Source organism: Tenebrio molitor, chromosome Y, assembly GCF_963966145.1.
Source record: "Tenebrio molitor chromosome Y, icTenMoli1.1, whole genome shotgun sequence".
Taxonomy (NCBI): domain Eukaryota; kingdom Metazoa; phylum Arthropoda; class Insecta; order Coleoptera; family Tenebrionidae; genus Tenebrio; species Tenebrio molitor.
In genome coordinates this window covers 2,578,074-2,598,007 of record NC_091056.1, presented here as the reverse complement: position 1 = coordinate 2,598,007, position 19,934 = coordinate 2,578,074, and the positions used below count along the sequence as shown (strand labels likewise).

Genomic DNA, 19,934 nt, shown 5'->3' with positions numbered 1-19,934 from the left:
TTTTGTTAATTTCATTACAGAAAACTAAATATAAAATACCCTTTTGAAGATACTAATTTTCCGAACTCAGCACATAGAACCTTGTCGAAAATTAAATACCTTAAATTTCTTACTAGGTTCTATCTTAACAATAAAATGCTTATGCCCACTGAAAAATTAAATCTATTGACCTAAAAATTCATTTAAAAATCATTTATATTCTTTCATGTTTTTAGATGAGGATTTGTACGTTCGATGATAACCGGTACGCGAGATTCTACACTGACGAAAGAAATTAACGCATCACTTGTAATTTCTTCGATATCTTGGAACCGATGTTTTCTTTGAGCGGAAATTATTTGTATAATTGAAAAGTATATCAAGCATGATATTTTACTGCTTGTTTTTTGTTTTTTGTTGTCATGGAATTCTGGCAATATATAAAATAACGCCCTTTTCACTATTCTAACTACAAGAAAAGTGCAAATTAAATTGTTTTTTGTGTTTGTTGTGAACTACTTGTAGAAATAAGTGGTAAATAGTGAAGGATAAATATGAATAGGCATCCGCATCGAAATTTAAGTGTTGAAGAAGCTGTGGCTGTAGTAACACTTGCAGAAACAGGTTTAAGTCAACGTTACATCGGTCATCGTCTAGGCGTTAATCAATCGACCGTATCCCGTGTCTTGAAGAGGCATCGAGAAACTCAAGAATACTCAAGAAGACCTGGGCAAGGGAGAAAGCGAGTAGTTATGATGGGGGGGTTCTGGGACAGTTCGATGGCGTGTCCATCCGCATCTAATGGTAAGGTGACCTCAAGGTCACGAAGAAGTCGATCGTCAATGACCAGAAGCTGAAGAAGTTCTTGCAGCCGAAGAAGTGGTCAACAATGACCAGAAGCTACGTCAGAGTGGCCGTTACCACACCCAAAAAAGGGCGTGGCCCCAGGTGTAATTAAAGGTTTTTTTGAGGTGTTTCCAAAACAGGTGAAAAAAATTATTTTTACCTGTATTACCTGTACAGGTAATTAATTACACCTGGTCCTGTGACGTATTATTTGAAGGTCGGGTGCGGTTAGTGCGCGTGTACTAATGAAAAAAAGTTTTTGTTGAACTGGTTGGGATTCGAACCACGTAGATGCGATTGCGAATACGGATGCATGATCCACTGAGCTACAAAGTGTTTGCAACTTGCGTATGTGATTATTGGGTATATAAGATCGAGTTTAGCCTGGATGAGCTTAGCCTCTATCATATTTCCTTTTTGTTTTTTTAAGAATAAAACACAAAGCGTATAAATTGGAAATATTTATTTAAAAAAATAATAAATAAATAATTTAATTTAAAAAAATTCTTTTCTTATTTCTCCACATTAACGAGGTAGTTGATTGATCTTCTTAAAAATTTGCTTATATTTATCTTCCATGTGAGATTTATCTATAATTCGATCTATGTCTGTTTGCGTAAGTTGTCGAGGATTATCTAAAACAGCAATTACTTTTCTCAATTCATCACGTTGTATAGGTTGTTTGATTAGCTCGTTTCGTAATTGAAACCTTAAAGCATCTTTTTCACTTATTTTTGTGTTAACCATCTCGATCGACAACTTATTAGAAAATGACATTTTTGAAGATGGATTTCTGTAATTATATATGTTTGAAATTATTTATGATTATAAAAAAATAATAATAATTTGTAACAATTTATTTTCATCACAATTTTTATAAAAAACCCTTAATGTTATCAATATGAAGTAAAATATTTGTTGGCATTTCAAGTTCTTGCATTTTTTCGTATACGGGTTGAATAATTTCTTCTTTATACCATTGTTGATGATCATCATTACACTGTGCAACAAATTTGAACTTTTTGTTTGTTTATGGGAATTTTTTTACATTTTCATATTTACAACCATTAGTTATGTTTGATAAATAAGTTTCAGGCTGCTAGCTTTTCGTTTTTGGAACTTACGTTATAATTTTTTATTTTATCAAATCCCGTTATAACATCAAATCAAATAGGTCAAAAAATTAAAACTAATGGAGTCAAACGAAAGATTTTAATTCTACAAATAAAGAAATATGAAAAACACCCCTTATGAAAATTATGTTGTTTAAAAATGAACATTAGATCTATTTTTTCTCTTAGAAAATGAGCTACTCTCTCGTAGTAAGGTCCATATGTAGTCTCCTAGCATTGCGGTGTTCCATATCCCCTCGTAACGTTTTTCCATCATCTGGATATCTTGATGGAACCTTTCCCCGTGTTCCTCACTTACGGCACCCAAATTGTCCCGAAAAAAGTCCAAATGAGAGTGTAAGAAATGCACTTTAATGGACATTCTACACCCTAAATTTTTAAAATCCTCTAACAAAGTGTCTACGATTTCTTGGTAGTTTTCACTCTTTTTATTACCCAGAAAACCTTCAACTACTTTGCGAAAACTTGTCCAAGCACATTTTTCAAGATCATTCATTTTCGACTCTAAATCTTTCGAGGCAAGCATTTGTCTGATTTGTGGACCCGTGAATATCCCACCCTCAACTTTCGCATTTGAAAGCTTTGGGAACATCCCACGGATATGAAGAAATGCATCCAACTGCTTGGGTAATGCCTTGACAAACTGCTTGGCTAGTCCTAACTTTATATAAAAGAATGCTTTCTTTGGAAACAAGAGGAACATTAAGGACATTGTGTTTTCCTGGAATTAGTTCATTTCTCAGGGGCCACTCGCGTTTTACATAGTGCTCTTTATCAGCACGACTATCCCAAAGACATAAAAAGCAGGAATATTTTGTATAGCCTCCCTGAAGTCCAAGGTAAAAGCCTAACATTTTGAAGTCGCCACAAACATCCCATTTATAAACATTATACTGGATCTTTTCCAACAAGATTTTTACATTTTTATATTCCTCTTTCAAATTAGCGGAATGAGCAACTGGAATAGAAGGGAATTTGTTCCCGTTATGCAGAAGAACTGCTTTCAGACTTTTCGAGGAACTGTCAATAAAAAGACGCCATTCATCAGATTTATGAGTGAGACCCATTTCCTCAAAAAGACCACAAACATTAGTGCAGTAGCACAGAACACCATCCATGGCAAAAAATTGTGAAAAGTCTTGATGTCGTTTTCTATAAACTGAAGTTTTGCATTCTCTATTCAGTAAATTCCATTGCTTTAGACGTGAACCCAACAATTCGGCCTTTTCTTTGGTTAAACCCAAATCTCTCACAAGATCATTCAAATCTGTTTGATTTACCAAATGAGGTTCATCATCTGGCTCGAACGTTTCGTCCCCATTTTCTGACTCAACATATTCTTCTGATGAAAAATATTCCAGGGAAGTTGAGGTGGATGCTACAGTAACTGGTGCCAATGGAAAAGGCAAAGCGTCATCATTTGGGACGGGAGCACTTGTTGAACGAAGATCTGGATATCTGATTTTTGTTCGATCAGATGGTTTTTTGTAACATGATAAGTCGATAAGACAAAAGTAGCAATCATCTGAATGATTAGTGGGCTTCCTCCATATTCTGGGACTTCTAAATGGCATTTTTCGGCTCGATCCACGATACCATGCCTCTAAATTTGAACGGCAACTACCACATGAAACATGAGGAGCCCAATCAACGTTCTGATGCGAAACAGCCATACCAAAATATGCTTCATAAGCAGCAGTAAATTTAGTTTCGGGGACAATTTGGTGTTTCACTTGTTTCGGAGCAATGTAGAAACCGCACACATAACAAAAAACATCACTCGAATATTTACACTGGCGCCTTGTAGTCATGTTCTCGCAAATATAATGACCCAATAATCACGAAATTCAAATTTAAATAAAATCCAAACTTTTGACAGCAGCGCGAAACAAATGACATAGGAGCGTTTGAATGCATGGCCTACTACCTCTAGTGCAGAAAAATATACATAAACAAAACCCTTGTTGCACAGTGTTATCTGTGTTGGATTTTAGATTTTTCAGTATGATTGTTTTCGAGAATCTTTGTATGTTTGGCATACATGTTAGACAGACCAATTTAATTTCGAATCGTGATATAGGTTTCCAATTAAATTTTTCCAATGACCTTTCTAGAAGACGTATTATGTTCTTACTTCCATACCAGATGTATTGATTATCTTCAACATGTATTGCATCCCAAGGATCAAATTTATTATGGAATTGAAGTTTTAATTTCACTTGACAGGTTTCTGAAGTTATGTGAACATTTCTTTCTTTCATTTTTAGATTCACAATGTCAGTACAATTTTGACTACCCATTTGTGTAATTTCTTGTTAATGTTGCTTTAACCGTTGTCTTCACACAAATAGTATACCTACTATCTGATCCCACACAGATATATACATTTGCTTAAGAAGAAGAATAAGAAGAAGGAGGAAAATAACTACTTGGAACATGTTTAAATCCTTGAAATTTAATTATTTCCTTCATGGCACAAGACATGCAAAGTCTTCTTCCATATCGGTTTCACCTTTGCATCTCGGACATTTACTTTGAACAGGAATAGGCATAGTAGTAGTTTTCTCTAATTAGATTTATATACAAAAAACAAAGTTTCAAATGGTCCTTCTTGCAATATTAATTTCAACACTTTCACATAAACAAGCTATTGAATAAAATTTCTGGTTACGGTAAAATAATTGTTTTCGATAAGACAGTTGTTCCAGTTCGTAATGACCACAACTTTTTTTTAAACAATTTTTGTTTTATCAATCCAACTGTTGTGAGTTGAATCAAAACCCAACCATTTCACGAAGACTTTATTGTTCTTTCTTCTTAATATTTTTTCTACTAAATATACATCTGGATGTTTGACTTTTTGTAATTGTTGTTGATAGAAACAACCCTTAATATCCTGTTTTTGATAATCTTGTAATAGATATGTGTTTGGATTTGTTAATAGGATTTTTTTTTATGGTAAAAATTTCAGTTGACCAATTTGGCATGTACTTCTTATCAAAAACTCCTCTAGTTTTTGAAATTCGTACATGATCACCTACATGAAATTTTGAGGATAAATTTACAATTACAATTTTTATGCGATTATAAACAGTGTTTAAAAGTTTCTTTTCATGTTTCTTTTTAACTTCAGAGGGTTTCATACCGATCGTTCTATGTTTTGAATTATTATATTTTTGTACGATATTATCCAATAAATTAATCCATCTATAATGTCCGTGATAGTTAAATTCTTTCCACATTAAGTTTTTCAATGTTCTATTAACTCTTTCTACGATCGATGCTTTTTTTTCACTATATGTATTGTAATGATTAATATTGTATTTTTTCATTAATAATTGAAATGTTTTGTTGAAAAATTCTTTTCCCATAACAGTTTGTAAGTTTTTAGGTTGCTGTTGTTTGAAAACTTTTTCCATATTTTCAACAACTTCATAGCCAGCCTTCGTTTTCAATGGGAACGCCCATACGAATTTCGAGAAACAATTGATTACCACTAAAATATATTTAAAACCATTATTCTCACCTGAATATGGAATCATTTCAACTAAATCTGCTTGAAATAGATCATTTAATGATTTAACAATAACTCTACGTCTGGGAAAATTAATTCTAGCTTGCTTATGAATCTCATCGACCACTTGTTTTTTAATTTTATCCATTTTTCACTTTTTTACTCTATAATATTTGCTTCACGTAATTCTTCGATGATACTAATTATTTCGTTTCTATGATTCAAATTGCCTGCTGCCTGAGATGCTATTAATAAATGTAATCTTTCCACAAGTTCATTCGGGTCATCCCAATAGATTAAATCGATTGCATTTTTATTAACTTCTTTTGATAAACCTTGACCGGATGTTGATTGTTGCTCTTCCTCTTGTTCACGAGTTGTTAAAAATAACGGTGCAATAATGTTTTTATATTTTGCTAATTTGCTACCGTCTATTTGTTGATTGGCTTGATAATAACGTTTATGCGCATTTGTTTTCAGAATAATTTCTTTATATTGTTTGAGATCGTCTAGTGTATAATTATTAGGTGCTTTTTTAAATAATAACTCGTATAATCCTTTTGTGCCTTTATAGGTTTTCTTTTGTATAGTTAAATCTTGATTAACAATCGATAATTTTGAATTACCTACTTTAAACGATTCAGAAGATGGGTCATATCTGACTCCATACTTATGATCGAATATATCTTCTACATCTTTGATCATATCATTAATATATTTTCTCGGTAATGCTTGCAATGGTTCTTCATCTTCTAACTCACCACTAATTTTTTGAAAGTTTAAATTTACTACCTCAGGTTGTTCAGATGATTGTGCCTCCTCTTTAATATTTTGTTGTATAGAACATGTAGGAATTTCTTTAACTTTCTTTTTCTCATCACCACCACTAACTATTATATTTTCAATATTTTCCAAATGTTTCGTTAGAGGTGATAACATTTTTTCTTGATCAAGTTCACCTTGTTTTAATAGATCCAATTTGTTCTTTATAATTTTCCGTTTGATAATAAGTCTTTTTTTTAATTCTTTATCTATCTTATGCATTCTCTGTTTTTTAACAGTTTTTTCTAATCTAATCAGGTGTGATCCGTTGTTTGAACTGGTTTTGAACAGGTCTGATCCGTTTTGGAACTGGTTTTGAACAGGTCTGATCCGTTTTGGAACTGGTTTGAACAGGTCTGATCCGTTTTGGAACTGGTTTTGAACAGGTCTGATCCGTTTTGGAACTGGTTTGAACAGGTCTGATCCGTTTTTGAACTGGTCTGAACAGGTCTGGTCCGTTTTTTTTTAATCTGATCGAGGGGGGGGGGGGTATAGCAATAGATTTAATACTTATGTATTGAAACCCATATTATAGGTTAATTTAAATTATATTTCATCTAAATAAATAAAATGATCGAAACCTTTACGATATCTTCCTTTATTAATATCGTTATCTTTGAAAATGCACATAAATCCAAACGGTATTTTCCAACATAAAGTACATAAATTTCGAAATTTTTCATATCTCATGTCTGTACCGATATGATCGTTATAAATGTGTTTTAAATTAAGTTCATCTTGTTTAAATATTACAAAAGTATTTGCATTATCTCTTATTAAATGTTTGGGTATTTTTGCATACGTTTGACATAGGTAAAAACAATCGATTTTATTGTGTCTTCCCATACTGAAGTATTCTCATATAACATCTTGTTTATCACAAGCAACATCATCAAAAGGGTTATTGTTTTCCGGGTTGTGCCGCGGTCGTCTGGATTGCTGGGTAGCTGACGTTTCAATAGCCATGCTGCTATCTTCTTCGGAGCTTGTAAATAAAGTTTATTTACAAGCTCCGAAGAAGATAGCAGCATGGCTATTGAAACGTCAGCTACCCAGCAATCCAGACGACCGCGGCACAACCCGGAAAACAATAACCCTATTGACAACGGCCGTGAAAACCTGCATTCGAACATCATCAAAAATAAAAATCGAATCTGCTCGTGCATCCGAAGGACTTACAATATTTTCACTATTATTAAAAGCGTAGTAACCAATACCTTTTATAGGTTTCAATAAATTTTCCAAATAGACATATTTGGATTGATACAGACTTTTCGAATAAACATAGACGTTTTTAAATTTTAACCCATTTGGATGTTCAATTAAACTTATGATGACATTGATTTTACCACAGTTCGATGGACCAATAACTAAACATCTCATTGTTGATGGAATAACAAACTATGCTTTACACAATCTTCTCGCACTAAATCATTGTTTTCAATATTCAATGAAGTTTTTTGTTTTATAATTCGCATCTTATTTTCTTGTTCTTTACACAGTTATGTGCAAACTAAAAATGAAAAAAAAAATACATTGCTTGTTATAAATAAAAGACTATTTTATTGTTTCTTATATAAACACAAACACAGAAGCCATTTCCTTCCAAATCGGGTCTTTAGCGAGTGGAATGGTTTGAGTGAGGAAATTGTAAACGCATCCAACCCCAACATCTTCAAAAACAAACTTGATGCACACTTTGATGATGAAGTAGATAGATTTCGGTCTCAGCTCCAATTCTACATAATAATAATAATAATAATATAAATAATTATCTAAATTGATGGTTTTTATACTTACATTGATTGGTGAGCTGTATTGTTCATTGTCTTCTAACGTTTCATAACAAAATAAATCAAGGCTTTGTTTTCTTTGTCTTGAATTTTCTGCACAGAAGCAAAAATATTTGCTGCAAATGTGACAAAACCTTGTTCCACCAGACGTTTTATGATGTACGAGTTGCAACGTTGTTGGAACAATTTTCCTTCTTTGTTCCAACTCAATTGATTTCTTAAATCTGTCCCCACCTGTAAACACCTTATCCCACCAACCACTACATTTTATTTCTTTCAACTGGAATTATTCAATATGTAAGGTTTGAATAAAAATATACAATTCACGTAAATTAATTAAACCAAAAGAAGAGAAGATCTCAATCAAAATATCCCCAGGGTAAAGTGTCCGTGTAAAGATAGTTGACAATTCTTTTATCATCGTGGGGGCTTAAAGCAACTTTTTTTTGTTGAACGTTATAAACTTCATGCTTTTTTGAAACAATAGCATTTTGACAAATCTCGATTTGAGTATTGTTAAATAAACAGTCGAAATAATCATTGAAACTGATTTGTTTCATAGCAGAGCTTTGTATACCCTCTGCCTTTTTGATAACTCCTAAATTTGAAATACAATTTTCTATTTGTTTTTTATCAACCAATTTAGCTTTTAATTTATCTATTTGCTCATTCTTTTCCTGATCGCTCACTAATAATTTTAATGTATACATTTTTGAACGTAAACCAATGAAGTGGGTCATAATGATACCATTATTTTCATCCTTCATTAATCCAACCACTTTTTTATTTTTTTGAGGAATTTGATATATATTATTTTGACTATAATCTGATGTGTCAAATCTATTAATATCTTCTTTAATGTGTTCATATATATCATGATCAAGAAATTGGTAAATTAAACTGTCAGTGTCAGTATACAATAGTTTAGCACTATTTCCAAATTTATTTAATATGTAGTTGTAATGAAAATCGTACAAGATTGTTTTTGACATGTCTAAAATAGACATTCCAACATAAATCGGTTTATTAAAATTTATTTTTAATTTTCTAAGTTCTATTATAACCATATCTTTATCGAAAATTATACAGCTATGAAAGTTTGGTTGAGAAATATAGTAATTAGCACCAAATCTACCCCCTCATCTAGTCACCAGTTTAACAATCCTATATTTCCTTACATTTTCAATCATTTTTCCAAACGAAGCATTGATTAATAATTTGAAAAAATGTTTCCCAAATTCATGCACACATGATTTTCGCAATTCTATATTTACATCAATAAATTTTTTCAGCCAAGGTGATTGTTTAAATTTTAAGCATCTATGTATTTTTTTAAGTTTTAAACCTAAATTAAGAGCTTGTTGAAGATTTCTATAGTTAATAATATATTTCTTTTTATCATATAATGTTGTTAACAATTTTGGATTATTTGAATCGGAAACAGGTGGAACTAAATGTTGAGGACATAATGGTAAATCTTTATGCGTGTTAAACAGTTCTTTAGGATAAGAAAGTTCTACCTCAAAAATGTATCCGTAATCACTATCTTCAGGAAGATTTAAAACATTCTCACGATAAATATCTATATCTTCAATCCAATGAAAGTCTGCAAAAGGTAGAGGATAACGCATCGCTGTACCATACAGATTATTAACATCAAAATACATGAGGTAACTAACGGGTTCATTAGGATTGAAATTTTTACCCATGTATTTGTTATTAGCTTTTGCATAGCGATTGGAGCATTGTGAAACACCACCTCTTATCCCTTTTTCTATAAACATAATCATGTCCACATCAGTTAATAATTCTAATTCTACCTCAGTCATTTTTAACATACTGTCAAATGCAAAACCTGGTGCAGTGTAGTAGTGGAGACAATCTAATTGATATGTTTCTAAACATTGCATCCTAAAGTTTTCAAATATGTCTGCAAGAAGTAAGACATCAGTTTTCAAGTACAATTCAGCATATTCTTGTATCGTTTTGATATCAAATTGCTTCCATACATTAACAGCATGATTGTAGTCTTCACAAGAAATTTGAGTGTTGTTAATTTTACTATAAAATTTTTCTTGGGGTGGTAAGTGAGTATCATTTAATTTTTCCCAAGAGTCGAGATATTCATAGGGAAAGACACCTTTTCGTACAACTAAATTAAATTCACGATCATTGGGGTAATATTTTCTGGTAATAACTTTTTGGTTATCAGTCAAAATCGAAGACAATGTATCAAGACTACTAGACATAAATCGATAAGAGTCCAAAAATCTAAAGTTTATGTTGGTATTTTGCACATATTTTGTAAAGGAAATATATTTTTCCTTATTTAGAGGTAGCAAATTTATATTTCCATCAATTTCAGTGGCAAGTGCTTTAATTATAAAATGACTGTCATAACCAGACAAATTGTGAAATAGTACTGGTATAGTATATGAATCTTTATAATTAATATTACAAGAATTGTGTGCTGCACCCTTAAAATTTCCGGTAAGATGACAATGGTCTTTTACTTTTACATCAGAATTAACAAATGGTTTACTACAGATGTGACATTTTAAAGAATGTAAAAAGTTATTTTGTTCATCAGAGGATAAAGGTTTTAATGGGACAATATTTGAAAAAATTGAATTTAATTGTTTTGCAATTTTTGCAAGTTCTCGAACAAACCATACAATACAATCTTTACCTGTGAAGGTATTAAATTTTGAAATGGAATTGTCGTAAGAACAATGAAGATAATATGCTATGCAAAATGGTTTATGTATTTGAAATATTTCAGTTTGACTTATATTTTTATTATCATTATAATTCAGAAGAATACTTTCAATATCAGCGTAAATGGCAAAAGGTACCTGTATTTTATTTTTAAAATTTGTAAATTTCATGATTTTATTGTTTTCGTTAGGAAGAATCATTTTAGTTTCATTTAAAACTTTACAATCATCTAAATGTTTTTTCAATACACCTTCATTCAAAAAGCGATTTAAACATCTTTCACAGAACCATTTCTTCTTTTTAACATTACCCACTTGCTTACTAATTAAACGTGATAAATTATTTATATATGTGAAATGGAATATAGTCTTGTTTGTTTCTTGTTTCTCATCATCATCATCATCATCATCCCCGCTCGTAAAATCCATATGATCTCTGTGAGTATTTTTGCTGCTAACTCCATCAGTTAAATCTTTTGAAAACATAAGTAAATTTATACGTGGTGAGAAATCAGTCTTACTCAAAAGTAAAGGTAAAATTTCCTTTTTTTCTATTGTAAAAACATTTATAGCCAATTTATTCATGATTTCAAATTTAGGAATATCCTTTAAAGCCATGGGAAATGAAATATTATCAAATTTTAAAACATTACTAAAATGAGGATATGATGATACTCTAGAAACGTTTTTATTTTTTACAGCTGGATACAAAGCGCATACAACTGACCATAGAAAACAATACTCATCATTATTTTTAATATTTATGACACTTTTCGTGTTTTGAATAAAGGTGGGTAAATCACAATAAGTTGAAAAACCAACTTTTATCGGATTATATTTATTTATATTAACTTTTAAGTATAAGATTTCATATAATGCCCAACCACTATTTTTTTCTTGAAAATCTTCAAGTTTAGTTAAAATTTTATCATTTACATACACTTTATACCATTCGTTTAAATTTGTATTTTGATCAATAACACCATTTTTAGTTGAAGAATATTTAAAGGATGTTTCTGCGTTTCTTGGTTTAACAAACAATCCAGCAAAAACAACATTTACTTTTAACAAAGACGTTCTTACTTCTTTTTTAATTCTTAGAGAAAAACTTCGAAAAGCTTTTTTAAGAAATTCGTTTGGGCTTTTAATTTTCAAGTTTGTTATAACACCCGTTTTAATTCTACCTTTAAAACATGATTCAACATCTTGCCAAATTAGTTCTTTGTTTTTTAAATATTTAATTTCACCAAATTTAGCTTTAAAATTTTGAAGATATTTTTTCAACATAGATAGATCTGATTCAATTTTGTTAAAACTTTTTACACGGTCACTTCTATTTTTAACACATTTGTTAAGAATTAAAATGGTTTTTCTTAAATAATTAACATATTTATGATACTCTTCTTTTGTTTTAATTAATCTACTCACCAGTTCAATATTTTTCAAAATATTGGTGGAATAGGCTTCAACGACTTGGGAACTCATTTCACTCAGTTAAAGAAACAAACTAATAAAAAAAAAACACTTTGTAACGAAGTTACTTAGGAAACGCTCCCGGTGGCGGAAAAATTCCGTTCTTTCTCCGAGCCGGGCCAGAAAATTAGCGCGGAGCCGACTACCTCAACCGTGTCCACCGAATCCGCCCCGGAACCCGTGTTTCTTCCGGCCGACAATACCCGGACTCCGCGCTGAACAGAGCTCTCCCACCGCCACAGCCGCGAGTCAACGGCCGCGCGCAGCCATCGAGGCAATAAAAGGCCCGCGCAGAGCCTGCAGAGGGCATTCCGATTCCGGCTCGATTTCCGATTCCAATTCCAATTCCATTCCGAGCACCTTCCGACTCCTAGCACCAGCTCCGAACCGGCTCCCAATACACCTCCGACTCCGCTTCCGACCCCCCGACTTCCGACCCGTTCGCTCCCCTAGTGAGCGAACCAGGTCATCCCCTGTTTCCGGCCCGTTCGCTCCCCTAGTGAGCGAACCAGGTCATCCCGCTCATCCTGTGTTTCCGGCCCGTTCGCTCCCCTAGTGAGCGAACCAGGTCATCCCCTGTTTCCGGCCCGTTCGCTCCCCTAGTGAGCGAACCAGGTCATCCCGCTCATCCCCTGTTTCCGGCCCGTTCGCTCCCCTAGTGAGCGAACCAGGTCATCCCGCTCATCCCTTGTCTCCGGCCCGTTCGCTCCCCTAGTGAGCGAACCAGGCCTCCCCCAATCCCCCCCCCGGATCCCGTCACACCCCCGCAGCCCCGTCCCACCCCGAGCGGTTCTCTCGCCACGCCGCCAAGAGGAAGCACGCCGCCAAGAGGAAGTTCCAGGGCCGACCGACGTAAGTACGAACACCCTCTTATCTTCCTTGCCGCCGAGGACATCCCCCAGGTCACGGGCACCATCCCCGGAGGATCTCGCCTTCACCAAGTGGTCCCCCTTGTACATAGTGTAAATAAAGGTTTTGCGACGACTGTTTGTTGGTTTCCCCCCTTACCCCGCGCCCTGACAGCTGACCCCTGGACACCGTCACTCCGCAGAGCTACCCCGGCCGTGTGGCGTCCCACCACAGCCGAAAAAAGGGACTGGCGCTCGAGGCATACCGCGACCGACCGGCGTCAAATTGCATCCCGTGACGTCACCACCGGAAGTGATCGTCACAACTTAGATTTAAAAAATTAAACGGAGCCACTCATACTTACATTTCTGTTCAGTTGAGTATTTATGGTTACAGTGAAGATCATTTCTAAATCACTTTCATATTTATATCAATCTGTTGGGGTGCGGTCCGCACTTAAGAAAGTGTGTAAGACTAACACTATTATGCAGAATCATCACTTGGACACGTAATGCGGTACGTTTTGGCGCTAACAATGCACGTTTGAAACATGTGATTTCAAATTAAATAATAAAGAGTTATTTGTGTAAAATTTGTGCTGAATTTGACTGATAATAAAATACTTTTATAAAAATGTGCACATGTTGCTCAGTTGGCATTAATTTTATCATATAACTTTCCGCGAAGAAGCAAAGTCAAATATTTTTATAATAAAGTTGCTTACTTATTTGTCTCAATTTCTTTATTTTAAAAAAATTGTGCATGCGATCCCATTAATTTTATCACAAAACTTCCGCGAAGAAGCAAAGTCAAATATTTTTATAATAAATTTGCTGAATGTTTAAAATAAATATCTATTTCATCCGCTTGATATACGTATTACATTTTTTACAAATCTTCTTATAAATACTGCATTCAAAATTAATCACATCACAGTTTTCAACTTGTGCTTCCAACTAGTGCTATTATAATAACAACACCTTGTACAATTGTAGTCTTCACCGAAGATAAACTTCATTTCCCAATAAAAATGGCTAAAGTGGTTATAAAACAACTTTTCCAGTAAGTAAATATTTATTATTATTATTATTATATTGGATATTATATATATATTATATTTTATATAGATATGGCGTTAAAGAAATTAGAGAGAAAAATGACAAGATATTTATCTCCCTAAGTTACTCCCCCAAGGGATTAACGCTAAAAAAAAAATTTGGAAACTTACCCGTTCGCTATATGCGAACGAAACTTGATAATGAGGACGAATTTAAGATGCTGGAAAAGGTGGTGAAACGATATAAGTTCAATTTAGTGGATGAGGACCTTGAAGAAATGCATCGTCTCCAAACCACCACGAAAAAACTTTACTTAGAGGAACCCTCGCAAATGAGTGGTGAGGATGATGATGATGATTCGGAGACTCAAAATTTAAATGGAGCCGCATCCCCAGATGGGCAAGTGTTTACGTAAGTTTCTTTTTTATTTAGTTTTGCTTAATTTTTTACCTTTTCTCTTATAAACAGGGTAGAAGATGATGATTGGAATGCGATGAAAGCTGGTTCATCTCACCAAGAAAATCATGAGGAAGAAGGCAACAGAAAAAAAATTAAAATATTGCAAAATGTTAAATTAAATAAATAAATTTTAAAAATATTTTTCAAATTTTATTTTTCTGAAATACCTACATTCAACAATGTTTCTAAAAATTACTATATTATTTTTTACAATATTTACACCAGTTATATAAATTATACACATTTTCTAAACTACAGTATAAATTATTAAAATAATGTTTTTGACAGTGTTGAGATTTGAAAATTTCTTTTAAATTTTTAAGTGCTGGATAACAGTCTTCTGCCAAATCAATGACTTCTATTTTGAGTAGATTGCTTAACCATTCCTTTTTCTGAGCACCTTTCACTGCAACTATAATGTCATCATAGTCGGTGACGTTTTTATTGTTGTTAATAAAATTTTCAATGAAACCAGTTAAATTTTCAAAGTTGATGTTACAATGCCAGTCACAATCCCATTGTAGTCCATGTAAATTGTTTGTCAACCAGTCCCACTGTTTTTCGGTTCGATGATTAAATAATGTCTTATCGAAGGGTAATTTTAAAATTGCATGATCAACATTTCCTGTTATGGTATCTATTAGAGATATTTCTTTGCATATAAAAGAGGATGTTCCATATTGGAAACCTTGCACGTCAACGATAAACATTTTTTTTTTAATTATTATTATTTTTACAAAATTCTTACTCTACCAGTTAGAGGTTCGTAACTCACGAACTGTTCGTACAAGACTAAACAAAAAGCTGAAGTATTTGCAGGCATATCAGCGAGAGTTTCAAATTCTATTCGCGCATCTACAGTTCCGTTTTTGAACGTTTCATTTTGATACGAACAATCAATAACAAGCAAAGGTGCATCCGTTTTGAATTTTGCAGGTTTGAACAACGGTTCACAAATCATTTTTTTATTGTAGTAATAGGACTGTTGAAATCGTGCATACATATCATAGGCCAAAGCATATTGGTTATGTCTATAATCTAGATTTAAATTTTCATATGGATAAGATTGAGAATTTAAATATAGTTTGATATTTTTTAAATGACAATGATCAAACTTGGATGCATCTTTTCTCAGATTATTTTTTCGATCAGTTTGAAAACCTATTATAACGAATCGCGGTTTTTCCAAGGACGTTGATGATTTTAATACCCACGTAAACGAATGACTTTCTTGTAAAAGAGGATAAGTAAATAATTCCCATCGTCTATGTGCAATTGATAGGGGATTATTTTTCTCAATTATATTAAACAATTTTAATTTTTCTTCATCGGAAACGGTGAAGTGTGGAATTTGCCACACAATTTTTGTAATTCTTATATATGCTTTTTCTAATCCTGTTGATTCGAGAGTAGCATTTAAATCAGTACTTGAACGAAGCAGTATGAGTTCTTGACGTAAATTCAACACAACCTTTTTATAATCTTCAGCAAAGCCTAATATATTCGAAAGTGGCCAACATACATCAAAAGCACCTGTTTGTGCATCAAAATTTGTATAAGTATCTTCGATGGGACTCCAACCGGCATTTATTAATGCTGTACTCTCATTAGGTGTATGTGATACATATCCTTTCATTGTTGTTGTAATACCTGGATTTTTTATACGATCTACGATAACACCTCCCAATTCCAAACGAATCTCATCGAAAAGATGAGCAATGAAATTACTAATTGGTAGAACTTTAGTTGAAACGGCTGACTGATCATGTTTCAATATCCTTCCTTGTATGTGTAATTGACTTAATCCTGGAGCAGTTAGTAATTCTTGTTGTTGAATAACAATTCGACACTCATCGTTGTATTTTAATTCACCTGGTATATATGATTGATATGAATGATACTCAACATTCGTGATTGCATTATCGAACATTACTTTTTCATTCACATTCAACAAACTGATGGATGCCATTATTTCTCTTATTTAGGTTGTAAACCGATCGATTTCAAAAATAAAATATTCTGTGATGTTAACTTGATCAGTTTTCTTTCGTTAATATTCTTTTTTCTGGCAGGAAACGTTCTTATATCTTGTGAAAAATACTGATAAGGTGTGTTGAATCTAATAACCATCACTACACACTTTACACTTTTCTCAAATGCAATGTTACCGTGACAACTTCTTTTCGAAAATTAACTGGAAAACCGTTCTGATCGATTATTTTAAGAGAAATGTTATGTATTATGCGTGTATTTATTGGTAAATATATAACATTTCGAGGATTTTCAACTATCTTATAACCAGGTGGATCGGTTGGATAGAAAGAATGAATGATGTGAACGGGCTCACCATTTCTATATGAATTAGTTGCAATATTACATTCAATTCTAATCATATTTACGCGCATAATATCAACAGGAAAATCTGATGTATGTAATTTGTTACTTGTCAATTTTCGGGGTTCAAAACCCAATAGTTGCCCTATAGAATTGGGTTTTGAGAAATCTATAGTTTTATTACATTTAATTTCACATTTTAAAGTATTAAAATTTGCTTGCAAATGTAAAAATATTTTCTCCTTCTCTTCTTTGGATGTTTTATTTGTAAGAATAGTCTTTAAATACTTGTTTATATCGGCTATTTCATAACTACCAACAGGTATTTCGATCACATCGTCCTTATCACCATAATGGAATTTATTATTTTTCTCATCAACATTCGGTATTGCATTGTTAACACTAAAATTAGTCAAACCAATTTCGTAAAAACCATCGTTTTCTAAGATAATAGGAGGATTAAAATCTTCAGATAATTCTGATGTTTCTTGATCACTAAAGAAAAAGTAATAAGACATGTTGTAGGCTATAGGATTAAAAAAGAACTGTTGTTTTTCGAATTGGTGAACAATTTATTTATTTTTTTGTAAGAAGGTTAAACAAAGATGGCCACAATTAAATGTATTAAATTTTTGAAAACGTTCATGATTATAAAATATTCTACATGGACCATTCGAAGTAAAATATTGTACTGCTTTCTGGGGTGGTTGCAAATTTCCAAAACTATCAAAATATTTCACAACATTTCCAATTTTTTTATAAGCAACCCAATGAGTTCCTCTTCCGCTGTTTTTATCCAAATTAATCACACCACTTTCATTCTTGTGTATTTTTTTAGGTAGAATGTCACGAGTAAATACACCTCGAAAATATGGAATTTTATTCCATTTTACAAATGATTCTATATCAACATTTGATAGTGGTTTGCTTGGTAAATTCATTATTGTCTTTGAATGTTGTTGAAAATCCTTTAATCTAAAAAAAGACCCAATCCTTTTTTGTACGGTTTCAAAAATAAACCTTTTCCCATTGCAATAGCTTCCATGGTTTTATTGTGACGTTGAGATTCTTCTAATTGGAATTAATGGTAAAATACCACCAGATTTTGGAATTTTTATTATACGTGATGGTTTAATACCATTCTTCTTTTTTTTCTCTTGATGTGCTGCCTTTAATGTAGCAAAAATAGCATCATTGGCTGTTTTTGATTTGCTTCGAATAAGTTTATTTTTGATTTTCTTTAAAACTGTTGGAAAACTTATTCCTCCACATTTATTTTTTGAGTTCTTCTTCTTCTTCGTTTTGCTAACCTTCTTTTTATTTTTTATTTTGATTCTAACCATAACTATGTTGTGTGTGTGTCTGTGTGTGTTTATTGTATGCAAGCAAATAATAGACTACTTTCAATTTCTAAATGTATTGAATATTTAAGTAATTTTCAACGTCTTAGTAATAATACCACCATCAGCAACATCATCATCATCATCATCATCAGTTTCAAAATCAAGTTTACGTTTATTTTGTTGTTTTCTTTTAAACGGTTTAAGTTTAATTCGGTTATCTAACTTTGGTTTTTTTATTGTCTTCAAACGGATCAAACTCTAATTTTCGTTTAAATGAAGATTTTGATATTGGATTTGTTACAATTTGATCATCTGAATTATTATTAATCATCATATTTTCAACAGCAGCAGCAATACCTTCTTTTTCTTTTCGCTTTCGATTCACAGGAGGCTTGTTTTGTTGTTTTCGTCGATATTTATTTTCACTTGCATCATTCGTTTTAAATTCTGATATTTTCTTTAAACAATCTTCAATTGTTGTTTTAGTTTTCTCCAGACTTTTTTCACACTGATTTAAAACTTTTACACAACCAACTTCGTGTTGATATTCCCATACCAAATTTTATTTTTGCTTTCATCGCTCCAACTACACCTAATGCTGCAGCTTTTTCACCCCAAGATGCATTCTTCGAATGGAAACGTTGCAAGGCTTTTTCCGCTAATACCCTATCAGCATCATGACGTAATTTTAAATCTTTATTTTGTGAATAAGCAATGTCATGATCTTTACATGCCATATCAAGACCATTAATACCTACATCACCTCGTCTTAAACGTTCCTCAAGTTTCGTATTCGGTCCACAAAATTGATAACCAGGTATATGAAATTCATACAGAATTTTATACAAAGTTTTTTCCAATATTCCACTACCGCTGATGTGACGACGATAACTCATTTTTTGTTTTTTTGTTTTAGTAGGTTGTGTAATAACGATTTTAACATAACTGAACTATACATAGTAAAACTAAACCTTTTATTTTATTTTTATAATAAAACAACGTTTGTTTTTTGTTTTTATTAAAATGAGGTATAATCGAGGCTAAGCTCATCCAGGCTAAACTCGATCTTATATACCCAATAATCACATACGCAAGTTGCAAACACTTTGTAGCTCAGTGGATCATGCATCCGTATTCGCAATCGCATCTACGTGGTTCGAATCCCAACCAGTTCAACAATAGTATATTTCAAACCAAGGTAAGAAAGTGGTTTCTTGCAGACCGCAGGCAAAGATTATAAACCAAGTCGTAGACGAGGTTTGTAAGTGCCTAAGGTCTGCAAGGACACTTTCTTAACAAGGTTTGAATACAATTTTTTTCCCTACCGGCACAACTTTGTTGAAAAAAGTCAAAAAAGATGGTTATATTCGTGATTAAAACGAAAATTTTGAGAATTGAATAGTAGGCTGTGTTATTTGTTTAATTAACTTGTCATCGCATTTGAAGATTTGAGGTTTGTTCGAAAATTTGATATAAACAGGGTAAAGTAATCTACCTACCTAGCTTATCTGTTTATTTTCCAGATTATATGATTGACCTACCAACTTACTTCATTGAATTGGCTTTCATTTATCAATAACTTATTTCACTTTTGACACTTTTGACATTTGTATT

General features: G+C 32.6%; 1 protein-coding gene and 3 long non-coding RNA genes across 5 annotated transcripts in view; 2 read left to right on the top strand and 2 right to left on the bottom strand.

Annotated features, from left to right (window-relative positions):
- Positions 1-19,934, top strand: part of LOC138140549 (uncharacterized) — a 390,561-nt gene that overhangs the window by 113,028 nt on the left and 257,599 nt on the right. The gene's annotated exons all lie outside the window — the stretch shown is intronic.
- Positions 1-19,934, bottom strand: part of LOC138140644 (uncharacterized) — a 196,708-nt gene that overhangs the window by 33,365 nt on the left and 143,409 nt on the right. The gene's annotated exons all lie outside the window — the stretch shown is intronic.
- On the bottom strand, positions 7,835-12,289 carry LOC138140554 (uncharacterized). Its single transcript, XM_069061634.1, has 2 exons — positions 8,095-12,289; positions 7,835-8,033 (listed from the first exon to the last, which is right to left on the bottom strand). The coding sequence occupies exon 1, from the start codon at positions 12,287-12,289 to the stop codon at positions 9,227-9,229; it is 3,063 nt and encodes a 1,020-aa protein (XP_068917735.1). The 3' UTR covers positions 7,835-8,033; positions 8,095-9,226.
- LOC138140555 (uncharacterized) lies at positions 13,005-14,783 on the top strand. Its single transcript, XR_011162603.1, has 3 exons — positions 13,005-14,188; positions 14,254-14,595; positions 14,653-14,783. It is a non-coding gene; the product is annotated as an uncharacterized lncRNA (long non-coding RNA).